This window comes from Carassius auratus, unplaced genomic scaffold, assembly GCF_003368295.1.
Source record: "Carassius auratus strain Wakin unplaced genomic scaffold, ASM336829v1 scaf_tig00004250, whole genome shotgun sequence".
Lineage (NCBI taxonomy): Eukaryota > Metazoa > Chordata > Actinopteri > Cypriniformes > Cyprinidae > Carassius > Carassius auratus.
In genome coordinates, this window is record NW_020523584.1 from 44922 (window position 1) to 70513 (window position 25592).

The 25592-nt window shown below is 37.5% G+C and overlaps 1 protein-coding gene, 1 long non-coding RNA gene and 1 pseudogene across 3 annotated transcripts; 1 reads left to right on the forward strand and 2 right to left on the reverse strand.

Annotated features, from left to right (window-relative positions):
• The first annotated feature begins 1859 nt into the window (after nucleotides 1–1859).
• LOC113070443 (uncharacterized) lies at nucleotides 1860–6020 on the forward strand. Of its 2 annotated transcripts, XR_003279930.1 has the most exons (5): nucleotides 1860–2093; nucleotides 3565–3723; nucleotides 3884–3961; nucleotides 5491–5542; nucleotides 5622–6020. It is a non-coding gene; the product is annotated as an uncharacterized LOC113070443 (long non-coding RNA). The 2 variants fall into 2 exon arrangements; XR_003279929.1 differs by having other exon boundaries at nucleotides 5491–6020.
• Nucleotides 6021–12414: 6394 nt separating this feature from the next.
• LOC113070444 (E3 ubiquitin-protein ligase RBBP6-like) lies at nucleotides 12415–21183 on the reverse strand. Its single transcript, XM_026243725.1, has 13 exons — nucleotides 19894–21183; nucleotides 19714–19810; nucleotides 19414–19556; nucleotides 19106–19278; nucleotides 18930–19033; nucleotides 18476–18831; nucleotides 18306–18375; nucleotides 18088–18148; nucleotides 17950–18004; nucleotides 17489–17863; nucleotides 16515–16634; nucleotides 14550–16418; nucleotides 12415–14460 (listed from the first exon to the last, which is right to left on the reverse strand). The coding sequence occupies exons 1-13, from the start codon at nucleotides 19929–19931 to the stop codon at nucleotides 12984–12986; spliced, it is 4938 nt and encodes a 1645-aa protein (XP_026099510.1). The 5' UTR covers nucleotides 19932–21183; the 3' UTR covers nucleotides 12415–12983.
• Nucleotides 21184–21622: 439 nt separating this feature from the next.
• LOC113070445 (E3 ubiquitin-protein ligase RBBP6-like) lies at nucleotides 21623–24864 on the reverse strand (annotated as a pseudogene).
• Nucleotides 24865–25592: the final 728 nt, after the last annotated feature.

A 25592-nucleotide genomic window follows, 5' to 3' on the forward strand; every position in this document is an offset into this window, starting at 1 on the left:
CATGCAATAGCCCGAACAGCAGAGAAACAATCCTGCAAGGTTAAACAAAAGGTTTTTTTTCCATTTCAAAACAGTCTTCGATCGAGCGTGCCATCTGAGACTAACAGCAAACACGCTGTTACTGCACCACTCTTTTGATTTCAATGACAGCATAACAATATTTACATGGGGGCTCTGCATACACACCACGCATGACAATGACTTCACTGTGGAGAAGCACAAATGAATGAATGCAAGTGCCATGTAACTTACCCCAGTGTCTGCAGCACATAAGAGTCAGGATGTTCACAGATGCCGCTCCAGAGACACACGCATACACACGCTGACTCTTACACTTAAACTACCTGCCTGATGACAGGCAATGGGGGACAGGCAGGGAAATAGCAGGTTTTCCCCCTTTATTATTACTTGCCTTTCTCTCCTCTTTTTGATTCACACATCACATGTGGTGCCGAGCAGCAATCCACAGAGTCATGTGAAGGAAAGGGTCACGTGACAAACCTAGATTCCCCATGCTAGGAGTACCTGGGGAATATAAGGAGACCGACTGTGAGAGGGAGAGAAAACAGGGGAACACCAGGGGGCACCATCTTCTGGTTCCTATTCGATTCTCTCAGCCTGTCAGTGCAGGTGGCATCACGCATGCAAATCAAAATGAAAGAGAACGAATGAAAGGAGCTGCGGACAGAGAAAGAAACCTGGCGTGAGAGAGTCAGAACGCTGCAGAAATGCCTTGATGCCTCAATGAATATTTATCAGCTGTGCCAAACTCCCCCATCACCCAAGCTCTTCTTGGAATGGAGCCTAATTCATCTGAATGCTTGCCTTTGTTAACAGCTAAATCAGCAGGGCCGTTTGCCACTACACTACACTGCGTCACACATGCACTGGATACCTTGCGACCGGATACACTTGCGCCTGTACTAGCTCCATCTGCTTTAGGGTGAGAGGCTATGAGACCTCCATTGTGTAAACACACATAGACATGATGATAAGAAATGTTTCTTGAGCAGCAACTCAGTTTATTAGAATGATTTCTGAAGGATCATGTGACACTGAAGACTGGAGTAATGATGCTGTAAATTCATCTTTACCATCACAGGAGTGAATTGCATTTTAGATTATATTACCATCAGAATATTAGAATATACGGTATATTAACTTTTTGTACATTTTGTAAAATTGTACAACTATTTCACAATATTTTTCATCAAATTAATGCATCCTTGGTGAGTATAAGAACATTCTTTCAAAACTGTTTAAAAAAATCTTACCCCTATTTATTTATTTATTTCAGACTGATGTTCTTATGCATTTAAGAAAATTCGGGTAAAACAATGTAGTTCTTAAAACATTTCATTTGTCTAAAAACCTAAAACTTTTTTCTTTCTGTTGCATTTAAGGTAAGATATATGACAGAAACATATTCCCATCAGGTTCTGTTAAATTCATCTAAGGGAAGCCTGTCCCTTCAATCATAGTTCCCATCACTGTTTGCCTTGCACTCTCTAAAAAAAGGTGCAAAATCTGTCACTGGGGTGGTACCTTATTTACCCCTATAGGGTGCATGAAAGCACATTAAAGGAACATATATGTACCTTTTGAAAAGGTACCATACCAGTGAGTGCTTTTGTACCTTTTTTCAAAGAGTGTGCAAAATAAAATAAACTAGTGGAACGTTAAGCTTGCATAATCTTCTCTACATCAGAACCAGCTATGAAACCAACCAGACACAAACGGTGAGGCAGACAACGTCTCGTTCCTTCACAAAGCTCATTGATATTCTGTGCACAGCTCTGGTCAAAGGCTTGGCCAGGCAGCAGCGGTGGCATACACTCAAAAAAATGGTTTTCCGGCACTGTTCGTTTTACACATATATGTTTTGTTAAAACAACACAAATATATTTAGTTTTCCGACAAAACACAATTGTATTGTGTTTAATCAACTTAAAATGTTTAATTTTAAATTTTACTTAATTATCAATCGTTAAAGTAACGTAAAGGGTTTAATTTCGTGATTCAAAAAAAACCGGAAGTGACGATTTCCAACGCATTTGATGACGGTGTGGAGGGGAGCAAGAGGTATCAGTCAGGTAAGAAAATCTAAAGTTTTTATTGTGTTAAGTCAAAGTCTTTAATTTCTCTTAGAGTTTCTGTTTTGAGGTGCTTTTGTTTTGCAGTCTAGTATTGTGTAATCGGTTTATTGCACCGTTAATAGATGATTTTGAAGCGTTGGGAGATGTGAAAGCGCACGACTCTCTGTAATGTATTTACTTTAGTATATATATATATATATATACACTAGGGCTGAAACAATTACTCGACATTATCGACAACGTCGACGATAAAAATACAATTTTCAGCAAATGTTTTTGAGTAACGTTAGTGGTTTGATCTCGTATCTGCCTGATTTGAAAGCCTGCATTAATGCAGTTTGACCAGTGTGGCGCTGTAGCGCAAGATTGTAATACACTCTCCTGATTCAATTAAAAAGAAGAAGATAGCACTTCAGTTTGAGGCAAACCGACCCGATCCGAACCTTGGATGAATATGTAAATATATACTGCACGCCTTCCTCTCAATAACTGCATAAACACAACAAAAAACTGACCGCGATGTAAAAGCAGCTCTTAAGAACACAGAGATATGGATGTTTGCACGAACTCTGAGGTTCTCCAGGCACTCCAGTAAAGAAAAGTCCAGTCACGTTTATTTATATAACAGTCCTTTATGCAATCGATAGCTTTTCAATATTAAACATGAAAATACAGAGTAAGTGTCGCTAGAATTATAACTTGATTTCCTTTTATAAAGCAGCTCTCCGGTATGGAGCTAGCTAATAATAAAATCATTTTATAAGTGGGGGAAATATTTCATTAAAGTCTTAGTTCTGCGCTAGATCAAACCAAACTGTTTTGATTATCATAACCCAATAAGGTATTTTAAGAGAGATTGTATTTATTAATAAAATGTTTATCCAAAAATAAAACGTCCTATCACTTACCTTTACTTTATATTATACATATGGCTTACAATAAGAGATGTTAAGAGACAGAATGATTTGTCATTCAGCTACTTCCTCATATAACTAATCAAATGGCGAATAGGAGTTTCTCTCTTATCTCATTTTGTGTGCCAAATATATTTGTATAAATTAATTGTATTAGTAATACATAATGACTTTAAAAAGTGGAAGTAATTACCTTTATTTGTTATAATATGTATATTTTAACTAATTTAAAAAGATAAATAATCAATAAATGTCCAACCATGAGATGTTGACCGAGTTTTGAGAGCCCTGGCTCAGCACAGTGGGAGTATTTGAAGCTTTGTTTATGAACATGGCGGTGTGGTCATACAATGACTTTAAACCGGACACTACTCTGAGCTGTTCACATTATATGCTCCAGATATGTAATCAGGTCCTCCTTTAGGAATGGTAAACATGACACTATTCATCACTCACACAAATAAATCACTTAATATTTTGATCATTGAATTGGTTTTTGCTGTTCAATTTTTTTTTTTTTTTTTTTTGTAACACATTGCACTTCATGTGTACAGGTTTGTGCAGAATTTGAGACATCCAGAATTACCATAGGCCCATTAGAATCAACAATCTTTGCCAAACTTGATTCGGACTGCAAAATTTACGAAGATGTTTTCATACTGAAGAAGAGACCTTGGACAAATACTGAAACCCTCTTGGTGCCCACTACACAGGTAAGAACAACTGCACTCAACACAACCTTGTATTAAAACATTATTCTCCCACTGGTTACTGGAAATTGACAAAAAAAGACAGATAAGATAAGGTTTATTAATACAATAAATACAAAATATGTGGTATATCTATAAACTGATAGATTTATTTTGATGCAAGGCAGGGGTGTCCAGACCTGCTCTAGGAAAGCCAGTGTTCTGTGGGGTTCAGCTCTAACACACCTGCCTGGAACTTCAGGTAAGACTTTTTTGTTTTAAAATTCCCAAGAACCTTGATTAGCTGGTTCAGGTGTGTTTAAATGGCTAGATCACCCAAAAATAAACATGTCATTATTCACCCTCATGTCGTTTCAAACCCGTAAGACCATCATTCATCTTCAGAGCACAAATTATGATATTTTTTAAGGATGCCCCGATCATGATTTTTCATGGCCGATACCGATTTCTTTTACAAGCAAACTGGACGATTTTTTTTTTTTATCTTTAAGCAACAAACAAGAAGGAAGGACAGTCCACAGTCTACAGTCCAAAATTGAGGGAAAGCTCAATAAAGCCCCTTTCACACTGCGATTCCGGCAAATACAGATCCCGTAACGACACGTGACATCAGGGCGTGACGTGTAATGTACGAGTCGAAAACATTAGGCATGTAATACTTTCACTGAATCTGGCGAACGATCTCGGTGTCACCGTGGAAAGTGAGGAACTAACTGATCTCTGCTTCATACAGTTTGCACTTTTTTTTTTTTCAGTGAACGTTGATCTTCCTTCAAAACAGCCAGTAAAAGAGTCACACGATAATGTCATCACTACGACACGGCATTAGATCTGGCTTTTGTTCACACAGCGCTTGTCCCGGGATTGAACCCAGCAATGTTACTACGTCCCCGACCCGAGTTCAATGCTGGAATCAATCCCGGGATGTGTTTGCTTTCACACAGAAGTAATGTAGTCGGAGCACGCGGGCGCACTTCCGGAAAAATCGGCTGAAAAAAATTCCAAAGACCGGCCGATTACCAATTGCGTATTTAAAGCAAAAACCGTCTGGTTTCCAATTTATGGCCGGTCAATTGGTGCATCCCTAATATTTTTATGAAAATGCGAGAGATTTCTGAACCTCCATAAAGGCTGCAATGCAACTGAAATGTTCCCAGAGTCATAGTAAGGACATCAGTAAAACAGTCCATGTGGCATCAATGCTTCAACCACACTTTTACAAAGGTACAAGAATACATTTTGTGCAAAGAAAACAAAAATAGCGACTTTAATCAACAATTCTTCTCCAAATCACATATTCTGCCATTATGGACAGTAACAAGAGGCATGAACATTGCTTTCCTCTGCGTGTAATCAAGGCTCAGTGCAGGCGTGTTGTAGGTCAGCAGCACCATGTGCATGAATTATTTACGTGCTGTTGATAATGGTGGAAGATGCGATTTGGAGAAGAATTGTTGAATAAAGTCGCTGTTTTAATTTTGTTTGCACAAAAAAGTATTTTTGTTTACTTTGTAAAATTATGGTTGAACCACTGGTGTCACATGGACTGTTTTACTGATGTCCTTACTATGTTTCTGGGTCTGGGAACATTCCAGTTCTGTTGTTAACCATACAGGGTCCAGATGTGTAACATTTTCCACTGTAATGTTTGTTAGAATCCCATCTTGACTGCTTGCCTGGATTTCCCATAAGAAGATGAATGACTGACTTTTTTTCATGTAATTTTAGGAAAAAAAAACAAAGGCTAAATTTTGTTGTTTTCATCTTCAGACTAATGAAATTGAAGTATCCAAATGAAGACCCTAGCAGTATGGAGTATATGGTGAGTTCAAGGTTAATAAATTATTTGTTAAAGTTAATACACAATAATTTGAGTTCTCCATGCTTTTAAATACTTCTAGGATACAGACGTTGCCAGCAGTCAGGAGGTGATCCAGAAGACTCATGGGAATCTATTTGAAGCTGCATCATTGAAGACAGTCCAGCAGAAGTTGGAGTTTTAAAGGATACAGTTCTTCAGGACCTATAGCAGTTTACAGTCTGCAAAACCATGTTGCTGGGACTGATTTATGGACTGAACTTGAGCAACCCTCCTGAATTCAGGTACACATTTGGAATACTGAAGAAGTTATTTCTGGAGCCAGTTTCTGTTCCTGGAATAAGGTTTGATTGGTTACCCATGAATGCCAATTAGAATTGTATTTGCTATTTTGTGTAATTTTGTAATGTGGTTTAAACTGTATTTTACTGTGTGTAATTATTTATTGCTTGTTTAACAAATACACTTTGATCATTTGTGACATCTTGTCTTTTGTCTCATTACAAGACAAAACATACAAAAAATGCTTTGTTGAAGGGAGTAACTTCAAAAAGAAAATATTGTGTTAAAGTAACTAGAACTAATTGTGTGGAACCACTGTCCATAATTGAAATGAGTAATTTGAAACAAACCTCCTTATGTTGATAGAGTGAAACAAATTTGGCTAGATTGTAATAAACCAAAACATGTTGAGTTAACTTAACCAGTTTAAGTTGAAGCAAAGTCAATAAATTGAGTTGGTTGAACATTACTATTTCACATAGATTCTACCTCATTCAGTTGTGTTGTCACAACACAAGGAGTTTGCATAGATTCAAAAAATTCCATTAATGTTATCAAAACACAATTTGGTTGTGTGGAACCACTGTCCATAATTGACTTAAGTAAGTTTAAAGAGTCATTTTTTTGAGTGTACAGGAGATGCAATCAGTGCCTCTCACCACTGTTGTAGCCACAGATACAGACTGAGAAACAGCCAGCAGCAGGAGCAGCTCAAATAAAACTAATGCAACCACACACATAATAGTGATTTGTGGCCTGGAATGAACTTATGCACAGAAGATAATACCGGCATCCAGCACTGATTTAGTTCCACATCAACAGGCAAGCTGAGTCTAAACAGTCAACCTATTTCCATGCTATACTTTAGTAGAAACAGTAAAGAATATCAAATTGCAATTTGTGATAAATGATTTAGAAATCTTTGTGATGCACCCTTCAAACTCTGTGTCCTGTGTTAACACACATCAGGCAGAAGAGGTCATTCTCTGCATTGTTAACTACATTTGCCACACTATGAGCTGGTAGATTTTGCTGGTAGTTAAGGGATGGTCCATCAAAAAATTACATGCCGTTCCAAACCTGTATGCTGTTATATATCCTGTGGAACATAAAAAAGGGGTATTCTTTACAGAGTTGTTTTATATAAAATAATAGTACATAGTGACATGTCAATTTTTGAAAAGGACAAAAAAAAAAAAAAAAATGATAATAGACCAATATGATTGTAATTTCAAGACTTTTGAAACCAAACAGTAACTTTGTATGAGCACCAGTCCAAAATTCATTATAAGATTATCTTCCCCTCTGTTGGATCTCATCTTGATTTAGAAAGACAGGAAGAGAAAACAATGAGAAAATATAGCTGCAAGCTGCAATGATGGGCCCAAGCCATTGCACAACCGCCACCCCAGCGGCATCAGAAAAACGGTGCCTGGTGGGGACATGATTTACAGTAACCCTCTGGCAGTCTGGTTACACAATAAATTTAATAAAAATGTTACATTTTTTTGACACAACACAACATATTACCATTCAGTCAGAAAGTGAGCCCAATTACAGATGTTCTTGATTGGTTGCATAAGGACTTTGAAAGTGACTAGTATAACACAAATCATACCTTCAAGAGGATTTGCACACTTACTGCCAGAATACATGTAAGGCTTTCCTGTGCCAAATACAGAATACATTTTCCCAATTCATAGACAGTTCTCATGTTTTGTTGGGTAATAATTACCTCTATTACATTAAAAGTAGTTATTGGTTACTGGATTTAAGAACATTTATTTAATGTTTTTGGCTTTTGTGGGGGATAGATTGAAAAAGTGATAAAGACAGACTTACTTCCAGTATGTGGAATAATTTACGTGTCTGACAGGCCAAATATATGGAGGCTACCAGAATGCTGCTGGCAGTGAATCTGTGTGTCTGTGCCAGGTGAGTGGAGAGCCCTGCAGAGCTCTACAGCCAGACCAGACACACTCATTAAAGAAGCTGCTATATTGTGAGCCATGTGAGTCAGCAGCTCTTGTGAACCTACATGTTTGCCAGAGGATGTTCTGGCATAGTCATGCGCAATACAGATCGACTCTGGTAGTGTAGCAGTGCTGACACATGAGGCAATGTAAGCAAAGCAGCACCTCCCCACGAGCAACCTCAAAGCGTTCAGTCTTCAAAGATGAGACTGTCTTGGAAATACATGCAAAAACACATATTCACCTGAGATTTCCTGTCAAGAGAGTAATGGAAAACAGAAACATCCACCTTTAAAAACATACTCACACATTCACCAGCTGCTGAAGACCAGACACAACAAATAAGCATCACCACACTCTTAAACAAGACAGTTCTGCATATGCTTCATTTTAATGAGACACACTTGACATGGAGCTTGGACTTAAAAATGTGGTGGAAACAAAGACGAGTGAGAAATCTGAATAAAAAAAGGAATATATATATATTAAATTAAATTTATGCATTTAGCAGACGAAAGCGACATACAGTGCATTTAGGCTATCAATTTTTACATATCATGTGTTCCCGGGGAATCGAACCCCCAACCTTGCGCTTGCTTGCTTGCTATCGCAGTGCGATACCAGTTGAGCTACAGGAACACTATATATATATATATATATATATATATATATATATATATATATATATATATATATATATATATATATATATATATATATATATATATATATAAATTGTATAGATTTCTCAAATTAAACACATTCCTCAACCTATATATATACATATATATATATATATATATATATATATATATATATATATATATATATATATATATATATATATATATGTATATATATATATATATATATGTATATATATATATATATATATGTATATATATATATGTGTATATATATATATATATATAGGCCAGTATACCTCTGGCAAGCCAAAAAAGAAAAATAAAAAAAAGAAAGGAAATACTCATTTAATTCACGATAATGCCAGATCCTGGACATTCAAGAACAAACAGAAACACATCAACTGCACCATTTGCTAAATGGGAAAAGTTGCTCTGTATTCTAGCATCTCACACCGTATTATCTGTACTACCTGTATTTATAATACTCTTGTCTTGTGCAAAAAGAGTGATTGGCCCATATCCAATCCCAACCTTCTTTCCCTCAGAATGTGTATGTATGTAAGAGGGCCATGTGTTTGCCCTTACCTGGCATCCAGCTGAAAGGACTCCCAGAGCGCAGTGAATGGCAGAAGGTTTTCGCAGACTAGCACACTCAGCACACCGAAAGCAGTGCCAGACATGGTGGCAGGGGGAGACTGGAGGAAACTGGAAGCAACAGCATGAGGGGCCAAACCCTCTGGTGAGGATACACACAGGACATTAACATTAACACTGTGCCAACTCACCAAAGGAATGCTCTTTTCAGCTCAATATCAACTGATGGATTTTTGTGGATTTTTTTGTTTAATTTGTTTCATTAAACAAAATACATGAGGCAGATTATTATTATTTATTAATTTTACGAGCATTAGGTATGTGGCTCAAATCCATGCAAAATGCTTTTGTCTTTTGCATTTAAAAAGTTGTCATTCTTTAGGAAATACATTTTGGGTCAGTTATAAAATGATCTTCAACTGACCTGAAAAGAGAGCTCAGGCATCAAAGAAGAATCAGTAATGAAATAATAAATCAGTCACATCAGTACGACTTGTTAGTTTTTGTCAACGTAAAGCACCGTCTTTTTTTCATCAATTTGGCTGAAACCGAACGTGCCTTTTACCCTTTATATTTGCCCAATGAGGAGGGCAAATGTGATTAAATGTGCATTTTAGGGTGATAATGTTACCAAACCTTAAATACTTGACTGCGTTAGGAACTTTTTCTCAACAAAATGCTGCTTCCATGGGGTGGCCACCTTTTCTCGGGGTGAATATGAATAACCTAACGCTTTCTTGGGGTTAGGCCTGTAGCATAAAATCAGAGTGAGTCCTGCACCGACAAGGAACGATGAGGTATCAGGTTCATTCTTAAATGTAATGTATGAAATGTATGAATCCAGTGGGAATGGACTTTTCTAGACAAGCGTTACACAAACTATATTTTATTATTTTACATCCCTACGTTTTAGACGGGCATTGCATCCCCTTGGAATTATAAGGTTCTATCTGCGTTCTGAGTTTTGAGATATTGAGCTTTAAAGTTTTTGTGTTCCATAGACTTCTGTAGATAGAACCTTTTTGTTTTTTCAATAAAAAAATCCCAAAATGTACACAACTTAAAATAAAACATCACATAATGGAAATAAATTGTCACTGAATAAGAATATGTGAATAACTCAATTTTGACAAAAATGTCAGATAGAACCTTATAATTCCAAGGGGACGATTGGTCTATATTAAATCCTGCAATCACCCTAAATAAAACCCTAGACCACAGGAATCCAACTGCAGGTGTTTTTTATTTTTATATGTCTGCCGTCCTCAAGTGGCTGACAGAGGAATCACAACCACTGTGTTCTCAGTTCAAAGGGTATTTTGCATAAATATCAGGTTGAGGAATGTGTTTAATTTGAGAAATCTATACAATTTAGTAATAACGTTTTTCTGTTTGCAATGGTTAATAAATAATATAAACAAATAGTTTAATATTTTGTCACATTTTATATTTATGTATTTTTTATTGTTTCTATTTAAAATGATCGAAGCAGGGCCATGCTGAGACCTTTGGAGGGGCATGTGCTCCAAGTATAAAAGGAGCACAAGAAACACGTCTTGTAATAGGGCTGTGCTCCTTTCTGAGACGTGTATCGAAACGGATGCTTCTAAATCGATGCAACAGCAAATACCATATTTCGAAAAAGAATCACTTAGCAGACAATACCATTTTAAGATTAAAAGTTTTTTTTTTCTTTGCACCTCTTAATTAATCTGGAATTAGAAACTGAATTATATTATCATTATTATTGAGTTTACAGGGTATGGTGGTTTTGCTGTTGTAAACACGTTGCTGTTGTGGGAAAAAATATTTCGGTCTAATTTAGAATTGAATTCTATTCTAATCCTGTTCTGGATGTATTCATTTTTTGAATCATAATAATAATAAAAACAGGATTGATGAGTATAATTTGGAGGGAAAAAATCAGTAGCGTTGTTTAGGGCTGGACGATATATGGCCAAAATGTATATCGCGATATATTTTTTTTTATTTCGGTCATACGATATAATTCAGATATCGATATGAACACTATCAAAAAAAGCCTCGTAAAAACTGCCACAACAGATGTCTGTGCATACAAACTTATGAAAAATGAATTTGCACAGTCTATGACACCTCATTTAAAACCACAATAAAAAAAACAGCACACATAAGTTAATGTTCAGCTTCTTTTTATTTAGCCGTGATACAAACAGTAATTGTGAAATCACTGTCAAATAATCGTCTCAGACTTAGCTAATTAATAGAAATATGTTTCACTTTAAACTTAGTTAGGCTTAAGTACACTACCAGTCAAAAGTTTTTGAACTGTAAGATTTTTTTATGTTTTCAAACAATTATCTTCTACTCACCAAGCCTGCAAAAGCTTTTTATTTCAGATAAAATCTAATCTTTACAAAAAAATAATCAACTCTTTTAAATATTGATAATCAGCAAATCGGCATATTAGATTGATTTCTGGATCATGTGACACTGAAGACTTGAATAATGATGCTGAAAATTTAGTTTTGATCTCAGGAATAAACTAAATTTTAAAATTAAGCAGTTATTTTAAATAGTAAAAATATTTAAAAACATAAATTATAATGATTATTTTTTTTGCTGTACTTTGGATCAAATAAATGCAGGCTTGGTGAGCAAGGCATGGTACGTTTTAAAAATAAATAAAACCAATAATTTGAATTATGAAATTCTAACAGTAATGATAATTATATATATATATATATATATATATATATATATATATATATATACACACACCACTTTTTACGCACAAATTTTATGAAAAAAAAAATATGAGAAAAGATTAGTCATTGAATATGAGATTTATGGCAATTCCCCCCAATACAGAAAGGAGAACCACATAATCACTGGAGTAATGTAAAATATTTGTGTAATTCTGAACCGTTTTCTATAAAACATTTTTTTAAAAGTGGTAAATAAACAAACACATAATTATAAACACAAAACATTTTTCTAACTCATGCCAGATTCTCCTATAAAATAAAAGCCCATGTGCCCATAACAGTAAAACACTAATAATAGAAGTTAACTGGCCTAGGGAATTAAAAAGTATTTCAGATGTATAGCCATTAATTTTAAACATGCAAGAATAAACAAATTTGATTTAATAGATTTTTAACAGGATATGGGAATCATACAGGTGTGGCGCCACTGAGAAAAAAAAACATCTCAGCCAATATTACAAGTAAATATCGGTCAAATAATATTAAGCTTGTAATACAAAAATGTAATAGTTGGTAGTCGTGAAATAAATCTACAATAAATAACTATTTTAAAATACAACTATGAACAATCATCTATGATTTCTATGTAATGTTTATTACCAAGGAATGAAAATAAACAAAATGAGAGACCATTCATATTTCTTGCAAAAATTTATTACCCTCAAAACATATTCAATTCCATTTCAGAAGATAATTTAAATTACTCTTATGAAGGTGAATTAGAATAAAATGAAAGAGTAGAGGAAATATTCACAGTGCAAAAACATACACTTTGTAAATCTGCGTGCCCCAATGGCTGGACACCATTCTCGTGTTACCTCGGTTACAATATTTTCATACTGTCATAATAATATGTTTCTCTCCAACTTAAACGTACAGGAAAATGAGGTACAAAAGGGCTTTTGCAACTCTTGCAAATCACATTCACATTTCTAAAGTGCTTCCTCTATGGTGGCCTTAATGCAAAACCATGATGTCATGACAACCCGCAAGAATTTTAAATGAGAACCGAAAACATTCATGAAAATTCAGAACCCAAAATAAAAATAACCTTTATCATTAAAGTAGCTAAGAAAGTAGCTTAGAAATAGCAAACATTGAAATCTGAACAGTACTCAAACTTTAGTGCAGAACAATATTTTTATTTTTAAATGCTTCTTAAAGATGAGTAAATTAAACCAATGGTTAAACCTAAAATGAATTAAACGGTTACTTTTGCCTTGTGTTCATCTCTCTCACTCTCATCTTTTTCCTTATCATCTTTGTCTTTGTCCTTGCTCTTTTTAGACTTCTTTTTCTTATGTTTGTGTTTCTGTACTTTGAGCTCCGATTCAGACTCATTACTAGTATGTTTCTTATGCTTTTTGTGTTTTTTGTGCTTCTTGTGTTTCTTCTTTTCCTTCTTCTCCTTTTTGTCCTTTTTCTTCTTTTTGCTGTCCTGACTGCCGGGAGAGCTGGGGCTGCTGCTGTGTCCGTGGCTTCCAGAAGGGCTCGGACTCTGGCTGCCACTGCTGTCCCTCTCTTGCCCTCTCTGCTCCATTTTGCTCTCAGTGTCTGAGGTCTCGCTGTCGCTTTCGCTGTAGTCGGGGACAAATGCAGCCTCATCTGTTTCCCGTGCTAAATCTGAGGAGAGTCTTGTGGAGCGTGCAGATGGGATTTTGTTGTGGTCGCCATGTGCACCACCTCTTTCTGCATCAGTTCTAGCCTCTGGATTCAAAGCTCTATGAGGAGTCCTGTGTTCCCGGTCCTTTGCAGGACGTACGTCAGAATGCCTAGAACTCTGGCTCTCCTTGCTGCATGGCCAGTCTCCTTTGTGGTCCTCTGGCCCGGTTTGTTTTGGCTCTGGTGCATGCTGCGATGATGCTCTCTTATTCATACTTGGACTTTGGGACTCTTTAGGAGCTTCAAGAGTTTTTCTTCCAGAGTCTGTGTGCAAGTCCTTTACTCTTGAGGGTGGGGAGGGTGATACTCTCCTCCTGATTGGATTTCTCTCATCTTTTGATCTTGTGCCCGAGTGGTCTCTTGCATCATCTCTATGGTCTGCTTTCCTACTGGTGACACCTGCAGTTGTCTCCCTTCCTGCTGGTTTTCTAGAGGTTGTCTCAGACCTGTCAGCTTGCCTATCTCTGGAGGACTGGGAAGAAGAGCTTCGTTCACTGCCATGGTCACTGCCCTTCTCTTGTACACACTCTCTTTCCTGATTAGGTACACTAGGCTTCCTTTTATCAGTTACCTCACGATCTACGGTGCTGCAGTGATCTCTTTCTTTCCCTTTGTCTCGTTCTCGCTCTCTGTCTTTTTCTCTGTCAGTATCTTTCTCCTTATCACCTGATGTGGAGTCCTTGGCAGGTTTGACTTCTGCCTCTTTGGAGACAGGCAGAGCTTTGTCAGCATGTGGAGATTCCTTGTCAACTGATTTCAATGCAGTGTTCTCCTCTGAAGGAGCAACACTAGATGTGTTGATGTTGCCGGTTCTGGTGGTAACCTTAGAATCATCATCCTCAGATTCATAGTCTTCCTTTTCCCATTTAGAACGGGGCACTTGGATCATGACAATTTCATCCTCAGCCGGGGTGGTGCTGTCATTGGTATATTCCTCCAGGGTCTTCACCACAGTCTTCTTTAGGTCAAGCTTATCCTCATGCTTTTTGATGGGGCTTCCACCTGTAGAACTGGTGCTGCCAAACACAACAAAATTGAATACATTGATGGTAAAGATTAAACAAAATAACAGTTGCCATGTATTTTAATATTTATATCATCTCACCTGGTGTAATCAACCAATATGGACCCTGATCCATCGGGAGCATGAACCTTCCTCCTCAATTTTCCTCTAGACTTGTCAAGTCTGCTTTTTCCCGTGGCATGAGCAGAGTCCTCATCTGAAATTGGCCGATCAGTGCTAGATATTCTCTTGCCAATTTCCCTGTTGATTTTAATCTTTCTTACAGGCTCTGGCTTAATATCCATTAGAGACGGAATAGCTACTTTCTCCTTTTCAACTGGTCTTTCGCTATCCAGTCTGGTTTTAGGTTTTGGAGAGCTTTTAGCCACATCAGCTTCCATTTTTGCCACTTTTACTGGAAGAATATCTAGGTCTTTCCCAGGTGGCTTGTCGTCTTTACGTTTCTTCTTATCCTGTTTAGTATCAACGGTCTTAGCAGGCATCTTCTCCTCAGTTTTCACAGGTTTCTCTGGCTCTTTTTTAGGGACCTTGCCTTCTTTGACAGGAACTTTGTCTTGCTTTGCAGAGTCTTTCACCAATTCTTTCTTGCTTTTGACCTCATCTTTGATGGGCTTCAGCTCCTGGTGTTTGATGGGCCTAGACTGCATCAACTTGCGTGGGAGCATGAGTTTGGACTCAGAGGATTGAGGTTTGCTTGGCTCAGATTTGTGGATTGGTTCGTCTTTGACTCTCTTAATGGCTGGTTCAGTGGATGCCACTTTATCTCGTGGTGCATCAGATTCTTTCTCTCTAGCAGGTTTTGACATCTTTCCTGATTCTTCCTTCTTTTGCCCACTGTTGTCAGACTTTCGTTTAACTTTGTCAGTTTTGCTTTTAGTCTTCTCTTTCTTTTCCTTTACGGGGATAGTCTTGTAAGACACTGCAGCGCTATCCATGGGCTCATCCCTGACAGGTGTGGCATCATCACGACTTGAATTCATCAGCATTGAGTCCTCTTTACGATTGTCTTTCCTGGATTCATCCATAGAATCAGAGTGGCTGAAGAGGTCACTATCTTCTCTCTTCTTTTTGCGATGCTTTTTATGCTTCACAGACTTGGGGTCTGCAGCAGTGCTGCCACCGGGTTCTCGGTCCTTGAGAGGTTTCAAAGACTCTTTGTTAAGTCCTCTCCCTGCTCCAGTGGAGTTGATGTGAAGATGGCCATACTTCTCAGCACACTTCTCTTGGTATGTCATGGCAGCTCTGCTTCTCGATGGGACACCATGGCTCTGAGGTGGCGGCGGATAATCCTCTCGACGTCCCCTGCTGTAGGGGGAGTTTTCTCTTGGTCGGGGAGGAGCAAAACGCTCAGGACTATAGGGGTCTCTGTTGCCTGGACCATGGCCTCGCATTTGACTTCCTGGTGGGTTGTCGTAGCTCTTGAAGTATTTATCGTACCACTCCCTGTATTCTCTTTCCCACTCTCGATATCGCTCTCTCTCATAGGGATCACTCTGGTCTATGTTGCGGCCATAATAAGCCTTAGCATCATAAGGAGGGATCTCTCTGTACCTTCCTGCATATTTACGATCCCCCTCGATTTGAGAAGGAGGTGGGATTTTCTTGCCGGGACTGTGATTCCTATATAGAGGGGATCTAGAGCGGGAACGATAGATTCCACTTCCCATTCCACTCATCTCCCGACCCCTATATGATGGTGATTTACTGTGGGAGCGATGGTAAGTTGGAGTACGTGACCTAGACCGATAGCTACGGCTTCGACCACGGCCCCTGCGAGAATATGGTGAGCGAGAGTAGGAACGTGATCTGGAACGAGAGCGTGAACGGGATCTTGACCGAGATCGAGATACTGACCGAGAGTAAGAGCGTGGTGATTTGGACCGAGAGCGGGATTTTGAATAAGAATATGATGAGCCACTATAGGAGGAATCCCTGTAAGGAGATTTTGATCTGCAAAAGAAAGGTAATTGAGGCAACTTAGTTGAAGCCAAATGTTTTCCATCAAAAATTACATCTTGGTGATGGACATCTGTCAATTTTCCAAACCTAGAGTAGGATCGCCTTCTCTCCTTCTGGATCTTTCTGTATTCCAAAAGCTCTTTGGCAAAGTCATTGGTAAATTCCTCAAGTTTGGACTTCTCCCTGGTAACGAATCGACATTGGGAACTATTTATCAAAGACAAAAAGGAAATAAAACTTTGCAGTTAAAATTTGTTAATTCATTATTACATACATTATTATGATTGAGGGGGAAGAATAATGACACTCCACACAATTTTTAGGTTGAATTTAAAGGTAGCTCTCAAAATACAAATAATGAAAATCACTATATATTAAAGGTGCCATAGAATAGAAATTTAACTTGGCATAGTTGAATAATAACAGTTGTGTACATGGAAATGACGTACCCTAAGCCTCAAACACCATTGTTTCAACTTCCTTATGTAAATCTCGTGCATGCAAAAGCCCACTTGAAAAATAGGCGAATCAGAACGTAACCCCAACTGTGACATTACATTTGGGATCACTAATAGTTACACCCCAAACCCGCCCATGTTCTATGCAGGCCGAATCATAAGAAGTTCTGCAGGTTTTGTGAAGTTCAATTACCCAACCATATAACTGCGAGAGAGTGTATTGAAGTATATCTTTTCCCTGTGTTTCCTTCATGCTGTGTGAACTACTGAAATAAGCCGCACTGTGAAACAGCCAATCAGAGCAGAGGTCAACATTGAGCTGCACTGTGCAAACCGGCCAATCAGAGCAGAGCTCAACATTATTATCCATGACCCTTCCAAATAAGGTAAAAACAGGCCATTTCATTCTAGGGACAAATCCAAGGGTTGTAAATTGACTTGTAAAACTGTTTCTGGAAATGTTTTGCCCTTACCTATGCAGATATCAGAGAACAGTTTAAAACATTGTATGAATGCTTCCTACGGCACCTTTAACAGTCCAGTAAACCAACCATGTTAATAAATAAACATATATTTTTAAATATACAGGCTAAAATTACTTACTCTTCCTTCAGTCTACGCTGCTGACGGTAAAACTCCTCCTTGGACAGAAAAGGTGCTGTTGGCATATTAGAGATAGGGTTGACTATAGGTGGCTGTGGACCAGGAGGCACCCATGGAGCCGTCACATTTGGCGGAACAGGTGGAAATACAGGTGGTGGAATGTTGTAGGGAGGGGGAGGCTGCTGTCCTGGAGGATACTGTAAGGGATACTGCTGTGGTACACCACCAGGTGGTTGAGGCATAGGGTGTGGTGGTGGAGGAGGGAAAAGAGCAGGAGGCGCATACACTGGAGGGACTACAGGAGGAAGGTTTTGTACTGGAGGCGGCTGTGTTCTTGGTGGTCTTTCAATAGGGGGTCTGCCTCTACTTGAGGACCTGATAGGACAAATAGACTGGAGTGAAATATCAGTCTCTTTTGGATTAAACTTCAATCTTTTAAGAATGCAGTTCTGGATACTTACGGATCCCATGCAGGACGGCCTCCAGTCGGCCTTGGTCCACTAGTCCTTTGCGGTCCTAAAATAAAAAAAACCCTTAAATATTAAGTTTGGCCTAGTATACAGAAAAGGACACCTGGAATTGTGATGATAGTATCTTACCTGATCTGTGCATGTGGTGCTGAGGCATATTCGGCTTCCCAATTACTGGGACATGGTATCCCTAGGCAACAAATGAGTGGGAGTGGGGTTACAAAATTGTACTCATGGAAGTATCAATATTTTTTATCTTAACTACTCTTGCTAATGTGATATTGCTTTACTAGTTTGTTATCCTCTTAAATTAGTAAATATTTAGCATGCTATAAAATGAGCAATACCTTTGGAATAGGAGTCTGGACAGACGTGTCTGATGAAGGCACAACAGTAGATGCTGGGACCTCTGGTTCTCTGGAAGAGGAGAATGGCATTAACTCCATAAGACAGTACCTAATGTTTTACACAACCAGTAAATCCTTTGAAGTTGTATAAATGCTAGAAAATTACTTACTTCAATGGAGGGTCATCCTGCTTAGTAGAGTGTTGAGGAGAATTCACCACAGGGCTATAGTTTGTCACCGCTGTTGCACTGCTGCTGTTTACAGTGGAGCTGCTAGAAGAAGGTGGGGTGCTGGATGGCTGTTTAGTGCTAACAGGAGATAAAGGGGCAGCAGGTGTGCTTTGAGGAGGGGTGCTATCAGCTGCTGAGCTTGGAACATGGGCCATCAGAGGGTCCTGCTGGCGTGAGGTTGCCAGTCTCATAGGTGGCCGTTGGGCAGGAGCCTGTGTTTGGGCTCCTTGTGCAGATACTGCAGCTTTTCGAATCCTCTTGGTATATCCAGTTTCATTTTTAAAATTATTTACTGCCTGGGGTTGGAAAGAATAAGAATAATCTTAATGTTCTACTATTAACTTTGAGGTGAAGACTGGTGTTTAACACAAAAATTAGGATAGGGATTTCTTACTTGGCGCAAGAATTTGTTTGCAATCAAAGCATCAGGAGATACATCTGATTGTTTGCAGGTTGGGCAAACATGTTCATCAGACTCCAGCAAACATGTTCGGATACCTGCGTGCAAAAGACTGTAAGCTTTCAAAGGTCAAAAACATGTCACCTTTATTTGTTTGGACAGAAACGTACACTCATCACAGTAGCTATTTCCACAGCAGGGGATAACGACAGCATCTGTCATAAGATCCTTGCAGATCAAACAAAGTAGCTCGTCAGGTACTGGATCTTCTTCCTCCGAAGATGAAGACTGATTTTGGGGCAAAAATGGTGGCTTCTCTTTCTTCCCTATGGCATAAGCCTCACTTAACACAGAAAGCAAACTGGTGTCAGTAAAATTGACAAGTTGAGGTCACTGCCTATCGTGATTTTGTAAAACTGCAAAGATGAAAATATGTCTCTGCAAAACAATCACTTACAAATAGGGCAAGTATACTCACGCATCAATAGTAGGAATGGCATACATTCCACTGTTGGTCAACATGACTCCCTTTCTGTTTGGATCATCAACCTCAACCATGAAACTCCGAGGAATTCCTGTGCTTTTCTTTATCCGCTGAGGAGCTTCAAAACTTCGATCCTGCTAACGCACAGTTGACATTCAAGATTAAATTTCTTCTCAGACTAAAGGGTCATACTAATAGTAAAAACATTTACACCGGCAAACAGCTGTAGCAAGAATCACAAAGTTCAAAACAATTGCCATGTTAATGCAGCTGTGGTAATGAAAACCCAATTACCCCATTTGTTGGACAATTTCGGATATAATGTCCAGTTTTTCCACAACGAAAGCATGTGTAGTTTGGGGGAGGTGGACCAACAAGCTTCTTTGCATAACTAATGAATAGAGATTTGTGTTAGAGTTGATGCCAACAGTAATAAAGACAAAAAAAAAAAAAAGTCTTGAATTGCACACTTACTGAATTGGGTCATAGTCATGGTTGGACTGAGACATCATTGCTTTAATTTTGTCTTCCTCTGATGCATTTGTTTCAGCAAGATTGGCTGTCTGTTTAACAGGCAATAATGTTTTCACAAATAAAATCAATGTTGGAATGTTCACTTGAACCCAACAATTTAGAAACCTTGTCCTGTAAGAGGCAGCTTCTTGCCTTCATCAGTGTGAGATATTAAAAAAAAACACTACAAATTGAAGTATGAGTACCACCTCTGGCCTTAATATGAGAAACAAAGGGCAACACTTTTTATATTACCCAAAGCAAGAGCGAGAAATATAGCAGCAAAAATATAAAATTCATAACCAAAAGACAAACCACCACATGTGCAAGACTTAATTCCAGTTACCCACATGTATTGCCCATGTTTTGAGAGATTTTTTCCTCCTTCCATTTGATACATCTTATTGCAATGTGCCTCTTTTTTTGGGCATGTGCCAGATGGATACAGATAAATTCATACTAACAAATGCAATGCATTCATAACAAAACACATGTAAAAAGAACCAAATTTAAATGACACAATCTCCTGTATTTGGACTATCAACCTGAAAAATTAACAAAATTACACTATATTGTGAAGTATTTTGACAGGACATGAAGAATAACGACAATTAACTATTAGCAATATAAAGTATGTTACATAATGCTGCTGGTGTCTTTAAAGTCCAGTATGAAGAAAAACACTTCATTACAAAAGTCCAAAAATAAAATTAATTTAAAAACAGCTGGAAAACAATTATGCGTGATCCGCAGTTTGATCACAAAACAGGATTCCATAGTGCTTAATTTTTCAGTGTTGAAATTTTTGTATATATTTATCTCTCTCTACAACACTTGCGATTAACATCATGTGGGCAAGAGGTTTAAACGGTACTCCAACTCCACACTGATAAAAGACCATGAGCTATCTCTTTAAAGGACAAGGCTTTCACACAAGTTTCAACATAATTATACAATTAGCACAAACAAAACCTCACATATCAGCAACAATTCTTATTATTAATCTTAGATTTAAAAAATGAATGTAATTTCAAATATGCAGCATATAGAAAATGCTAAATGATCAATATTATGATTGATAAACAAGATTGTCTAATGAAAACATTCAATTTCATACAAGTATTACATAATTTCACAATGTTCTCTGCATACATAAACACGTAAGCTGTATGTGACCAACCACAAAATTTGACAGAATGTTGCTCATTTGTGGCTACATTATGGAATGAATTTAGAAACAGTAGAGTGAAGTTCATCAAGTAGTTGCAGAGTTTTAAAATACCTTTGAAAGCAGGGCCAGTGAAATGGATGAAGAATCATCAATCTGTCATTGGAAAAAAAACATTAAAACAAAGAGGGATTTCACCACTATGACAAGGCACAACTCCATGCCCAACAGAAAGAAACTGGACAAATAAGTCTTCAACATAAACACTATACAAACACAAATCAATTGGTATATTTAAAACCAATTTTTATTAAACACACATTAAATTTTGTGCGTTTAAAAATGTAAACTCCAGGCTGTATATAAAGGGTTAACTTATTTTATCTTAAGGACACTACCAATTAATGGATATTTGTTAGCTTTGATTCATTGTGGGGAGTAGCATAAAATACTTTTAATCTAAGAAAGGGTTAGAAAAACAACCTATGGTGAGTGAACACACAGGGCCTTAAAGATGTGAGCGAATTAAGTACTGATGTTTTATTGTAAAACCTTGCAGTAAATCATATAAAAAATGCAATTTATTCATGTAGAAAATATAACTAATACAACAGGCCATATAGGATATGAAATATGCAAGATATGAAAAAAATTGTCCTATAAAATGTGCCTCATAACGGGGCACTGCTTTTATAAGTAGTTTGGGTCTCAGCATCACACAAGTACATGGGAGACAAGCAAACCACAAATGCTATCACAAATATGTATATAAATAACAAAGCATTATGGCATTGTATATGTTTAGTAGTCACATATCTGCGATCCCAGTAGCTGTATTGCAAACATTTGAAATAAAACATCAAATATGGATAAAAGTACAAAACGTCACATGATCAAAATAGGAAAAGGCAGATTGATGTTGGGCATTAAAGTACAATGAAAAAAAGTTGAGAGTAATTCACCATGCCAGAATGACACGAATATTGGCTAAAACTATGATCTCTAATTAAAAACGCTGTGCCAAGAAATCACTGATATAGACTTTTTACCATTTACCAATAAAATACAAAATCTCACTACAAGACAATAAGAAAATTGTATTTTATACTGCTACACTAATGTGTTCACAGTTGGTCATAGATTTCATCCACACCGGTCCATGTTCTTTCATTTGCCTATAGCTTTTGTGAAATAACAAAATAAGCTACAACAAACAGTATAAGAGAAAACCATACAAGAATTTAGAATTGCTATTCTCTCATCAAATACTAAGGGAACTGTATATTTGTTGTAATAAACACCTATATAGGCTGAGACACAATTTAAACAGCAATTAACTCTTATAAAGGAAAAAAATCAGTATACTTAATAGAATATGAATTAACATGACTCAATCTTAAATACGGTTTTAACTAGATCAGGAAAATTTCATTAAAACCTGATGAGCCAAGCTTTATTTGATTATCTATTTATTACCAATAGCCTAAACACGCATTGAACAAAGACAAAAAAAAAAAAAATAAACAAGTCACATGTTCAGTTAGTCCAAAGCAATTTGCCATTATGTTTTAGGTAAAACACTTACAAAATAATTAAATAAACACACACTCATACATTCACACAACTAAATTAATCTATTGTTCCCCATAATAGCAGTTGAGAAAACATGAGTAGTCAGACACTGATGCTGTATTATACAAGGTGAAATTTATAAATAACACAATGTATTTTTATTAAAAAAAAAAAAACCCAGACAGCTTTTTACAGATGTGTCACTTTAAGGACAAACAAACTGAACATTGGCCATGTTCAAAAAATTATAAAGATCAATATGATCTTACACTACACTGTACAACAGAATCCATATACGTGGAGAACTTATTCAATGTGAAACAGTGTACTAGCATGCGCACAGACTTCTGTACACACTGGGAATTGTATAAAAACATGAAAATCAATGCAACAGCTTTAGCGAATCACAAAATATAAACATTCAGCTCTACAAACTTGGTTATCTTCAAACAGGTTTTAAAGACAACATTGAGGAGCATGAGGAAAGTTCCCTAAATGATTTCAAGACAAAGCTGAGGAGTTTGAAAATGTGTGTAATGGGACTAGCAAGTGAGGTGTTTTTACATACTGCTTTTGAAGATCCACTTGGTTCAGATCGATTGCTGCAAATAAACAACAACAACAAAAAAGAGGTTAACTTTAAATTAAAATGATATTTTCCCCTCAGAGACTGATGACTTCAAAAGGAGTTGCATTACAATTTGAACAAGCCAATTAGTCTCTGCCAGGACTCTAAATGTACAGATGTTGCCTTTTCTTTCATAAAAATCATAATTAGTCTACAGTTACCCATTTTACAACATGACATTTAACTAATAGTTCAAATAAATTGTCATTTTTCAACTGAACAATCACCATTTTAAACATATGTTCTTTTTATAGTGAACTCAAAAGTAGTTGGGAAAATTAGTAACACTGACAACTGCTCTATTCTCTTTTTCATACAACGAAAATAAACAGGATGTGACTGGTTTGACTCAAATAGGGCAGCAGAATTTATGAAATTTCTAATCGCAATTCCAATTATGAGTGCCACAATTACATACTCGTTCAAAGCGGCAACTTATCCAAAGTCATGCAGTAGCGTCAAACAATGGTAAACATCATTCAATGTAAATTGTGATAATCGCAATTACAATTTCAAGGAAATAATCAACAGTTATGATTTTTGTCAATTGTGTAGCTTCTAGACTCAATATCTTTGTTTCTCACGGCTCGTGTCCAATCACAGCACATTAAGCTTGAACATGCAGAAGAGCAAATGAGACGTGACAACTTCAGTAGAAGGGAACATACTTAGCTATTAACGAACCGTAAAAACATCTTACAATTAAAAAATAATTTTGGACAAGTAAACGACCATTTCTGTTTTATGGTTGTTTTATCAGACCTAAAGGCTCTGTAAATACTTAATTACATATGAACACACAGCAGATGTTCACAGTGAGTTAAAGTATTCATGTACTCACAGGACATATGTTTTGCTAGTCGATTAAGCCCTCCAATAGGGATTCGTCTGATGATAACAGACGAGTTTTGGGGATGAGGGCTCCATCATCAGTGTATCTGCAAACACAGGCAAGAATGACAAGAACATAAATCAACGTGACTCATTTTCCGTTCATGTCCTCGATATGCAAGGACAGGAAACGCTACCACACGTAGTAAACAAGTACGTAAAATTGTAAATTTAAGTAACATTCTCAAATGTAATAACAGTCATAATATAACCGACAAAATCGACGTCTGAGTAGCGTTAGTACAATGACAACAACGGAGGATGTCGGGATTTAGCCTTCCACATTAGTTAGCAACATCAAGCTTCGATCTCGATAAACACCTTACCCCAAACCGATATAAATACTATTTGAGGCCACGTAAACTCTTTAGATTCAGTTACTCAAAGCACCTTTAAAATGTTGTATAAACCACCTCTATGTCCAGCTTACCTTCTTTAGTCTGCGCGTTGGTGATCTGCAGGTCGCAATCGGCGGCCCTTCAGCTTTTCTCGCCCCATGATCTGGCGTTTCAAATCACTGAGCGTGATGTGAAGGCCATCGAAGTGACCGTGTCGTAGTTGAGTTTAGAAGAAACTTGTAATGGACACAAGACATGTTTAAACAATCGTCGTGGTCAGACACCACCACACACAACCAAACTCAACTACAATGCGCGCGACCGCGTGGGCTCTTCTCCCACGATCAACCTTACTCAGTGTCAGTTTAACAGCTTAAACAGTTTAAGAATAATAGCCCATGTTTTGTTCATCTCAACACTCGTTTTAATTCAAGATCACCACCACTAAGGAGGTCGTGTGGAGTTTGCCTCACGTGAATAACTGCGAATTGAAAATATCAAGTGTTCAAGAGACTGTGATCAAGTGTAACACGCAATTTTAATGACGCAAATGACTTTCAGTCCACGGAAATTTCCCGGCAGAAGCCAGAAAAGCCCCTGCTGTTTCTCATGTCCAGGACCGTATGGGCGGTTAGCCGTGAGCTGTCCGTAACTCCGATTAAGAAATACAGTTCAAACAGTGTCCGTACGGGTGAACGTGTAGAGTCCTGTCAGATACGTCGCCCCAGCGTCCGCGTCAAAAGTCCCTCCGGAATGTTGTTCGGTGCAGTCCAAAATTCAACCAAAACACAACCGATTTCGTCTGAAGCAAGGCCTGAACACAATGTGGCTAGCAGCTAGTGTGATCACCTAAAATGGCGTCCATCACACACAAAAACAAAAGACTAAAGCAAACTCATAACAAAACGCTAATTCAAAATCAGCAAGCAAACGATTCTTCTTTATCAAAATACTGCCGCTGTAATCCCAGTCGCTTCCGTCCTCAACGCTGACGACCGCGTAGATATTTAAATAACACTTTCAACGTACTGACTAACGTACATTCGGTTGCGAAAACAGCCCA

Coding starts and splice junctions, on each gene's coding strand:
- LOC113070444 (XM_026243725.1), bottom strand. CDS start 19,931: ATGATGTCTCAGTCCAACCATGACTATGACCCAATTCA. Junction 19,811..19,893: donor CATGACTATGACCCAATTCA/GTAAGTGTGCAA, acceptor TCTATTCATTAG/TTATGCAAAGAAGCTTGTTG. Junction 18,005..18,087: donor GCACCACATGCACAGATCAG/GTAAGATACTAT, acceptor TTTTTATTTTAG/GACCGCAAAGGACTAGTGGA.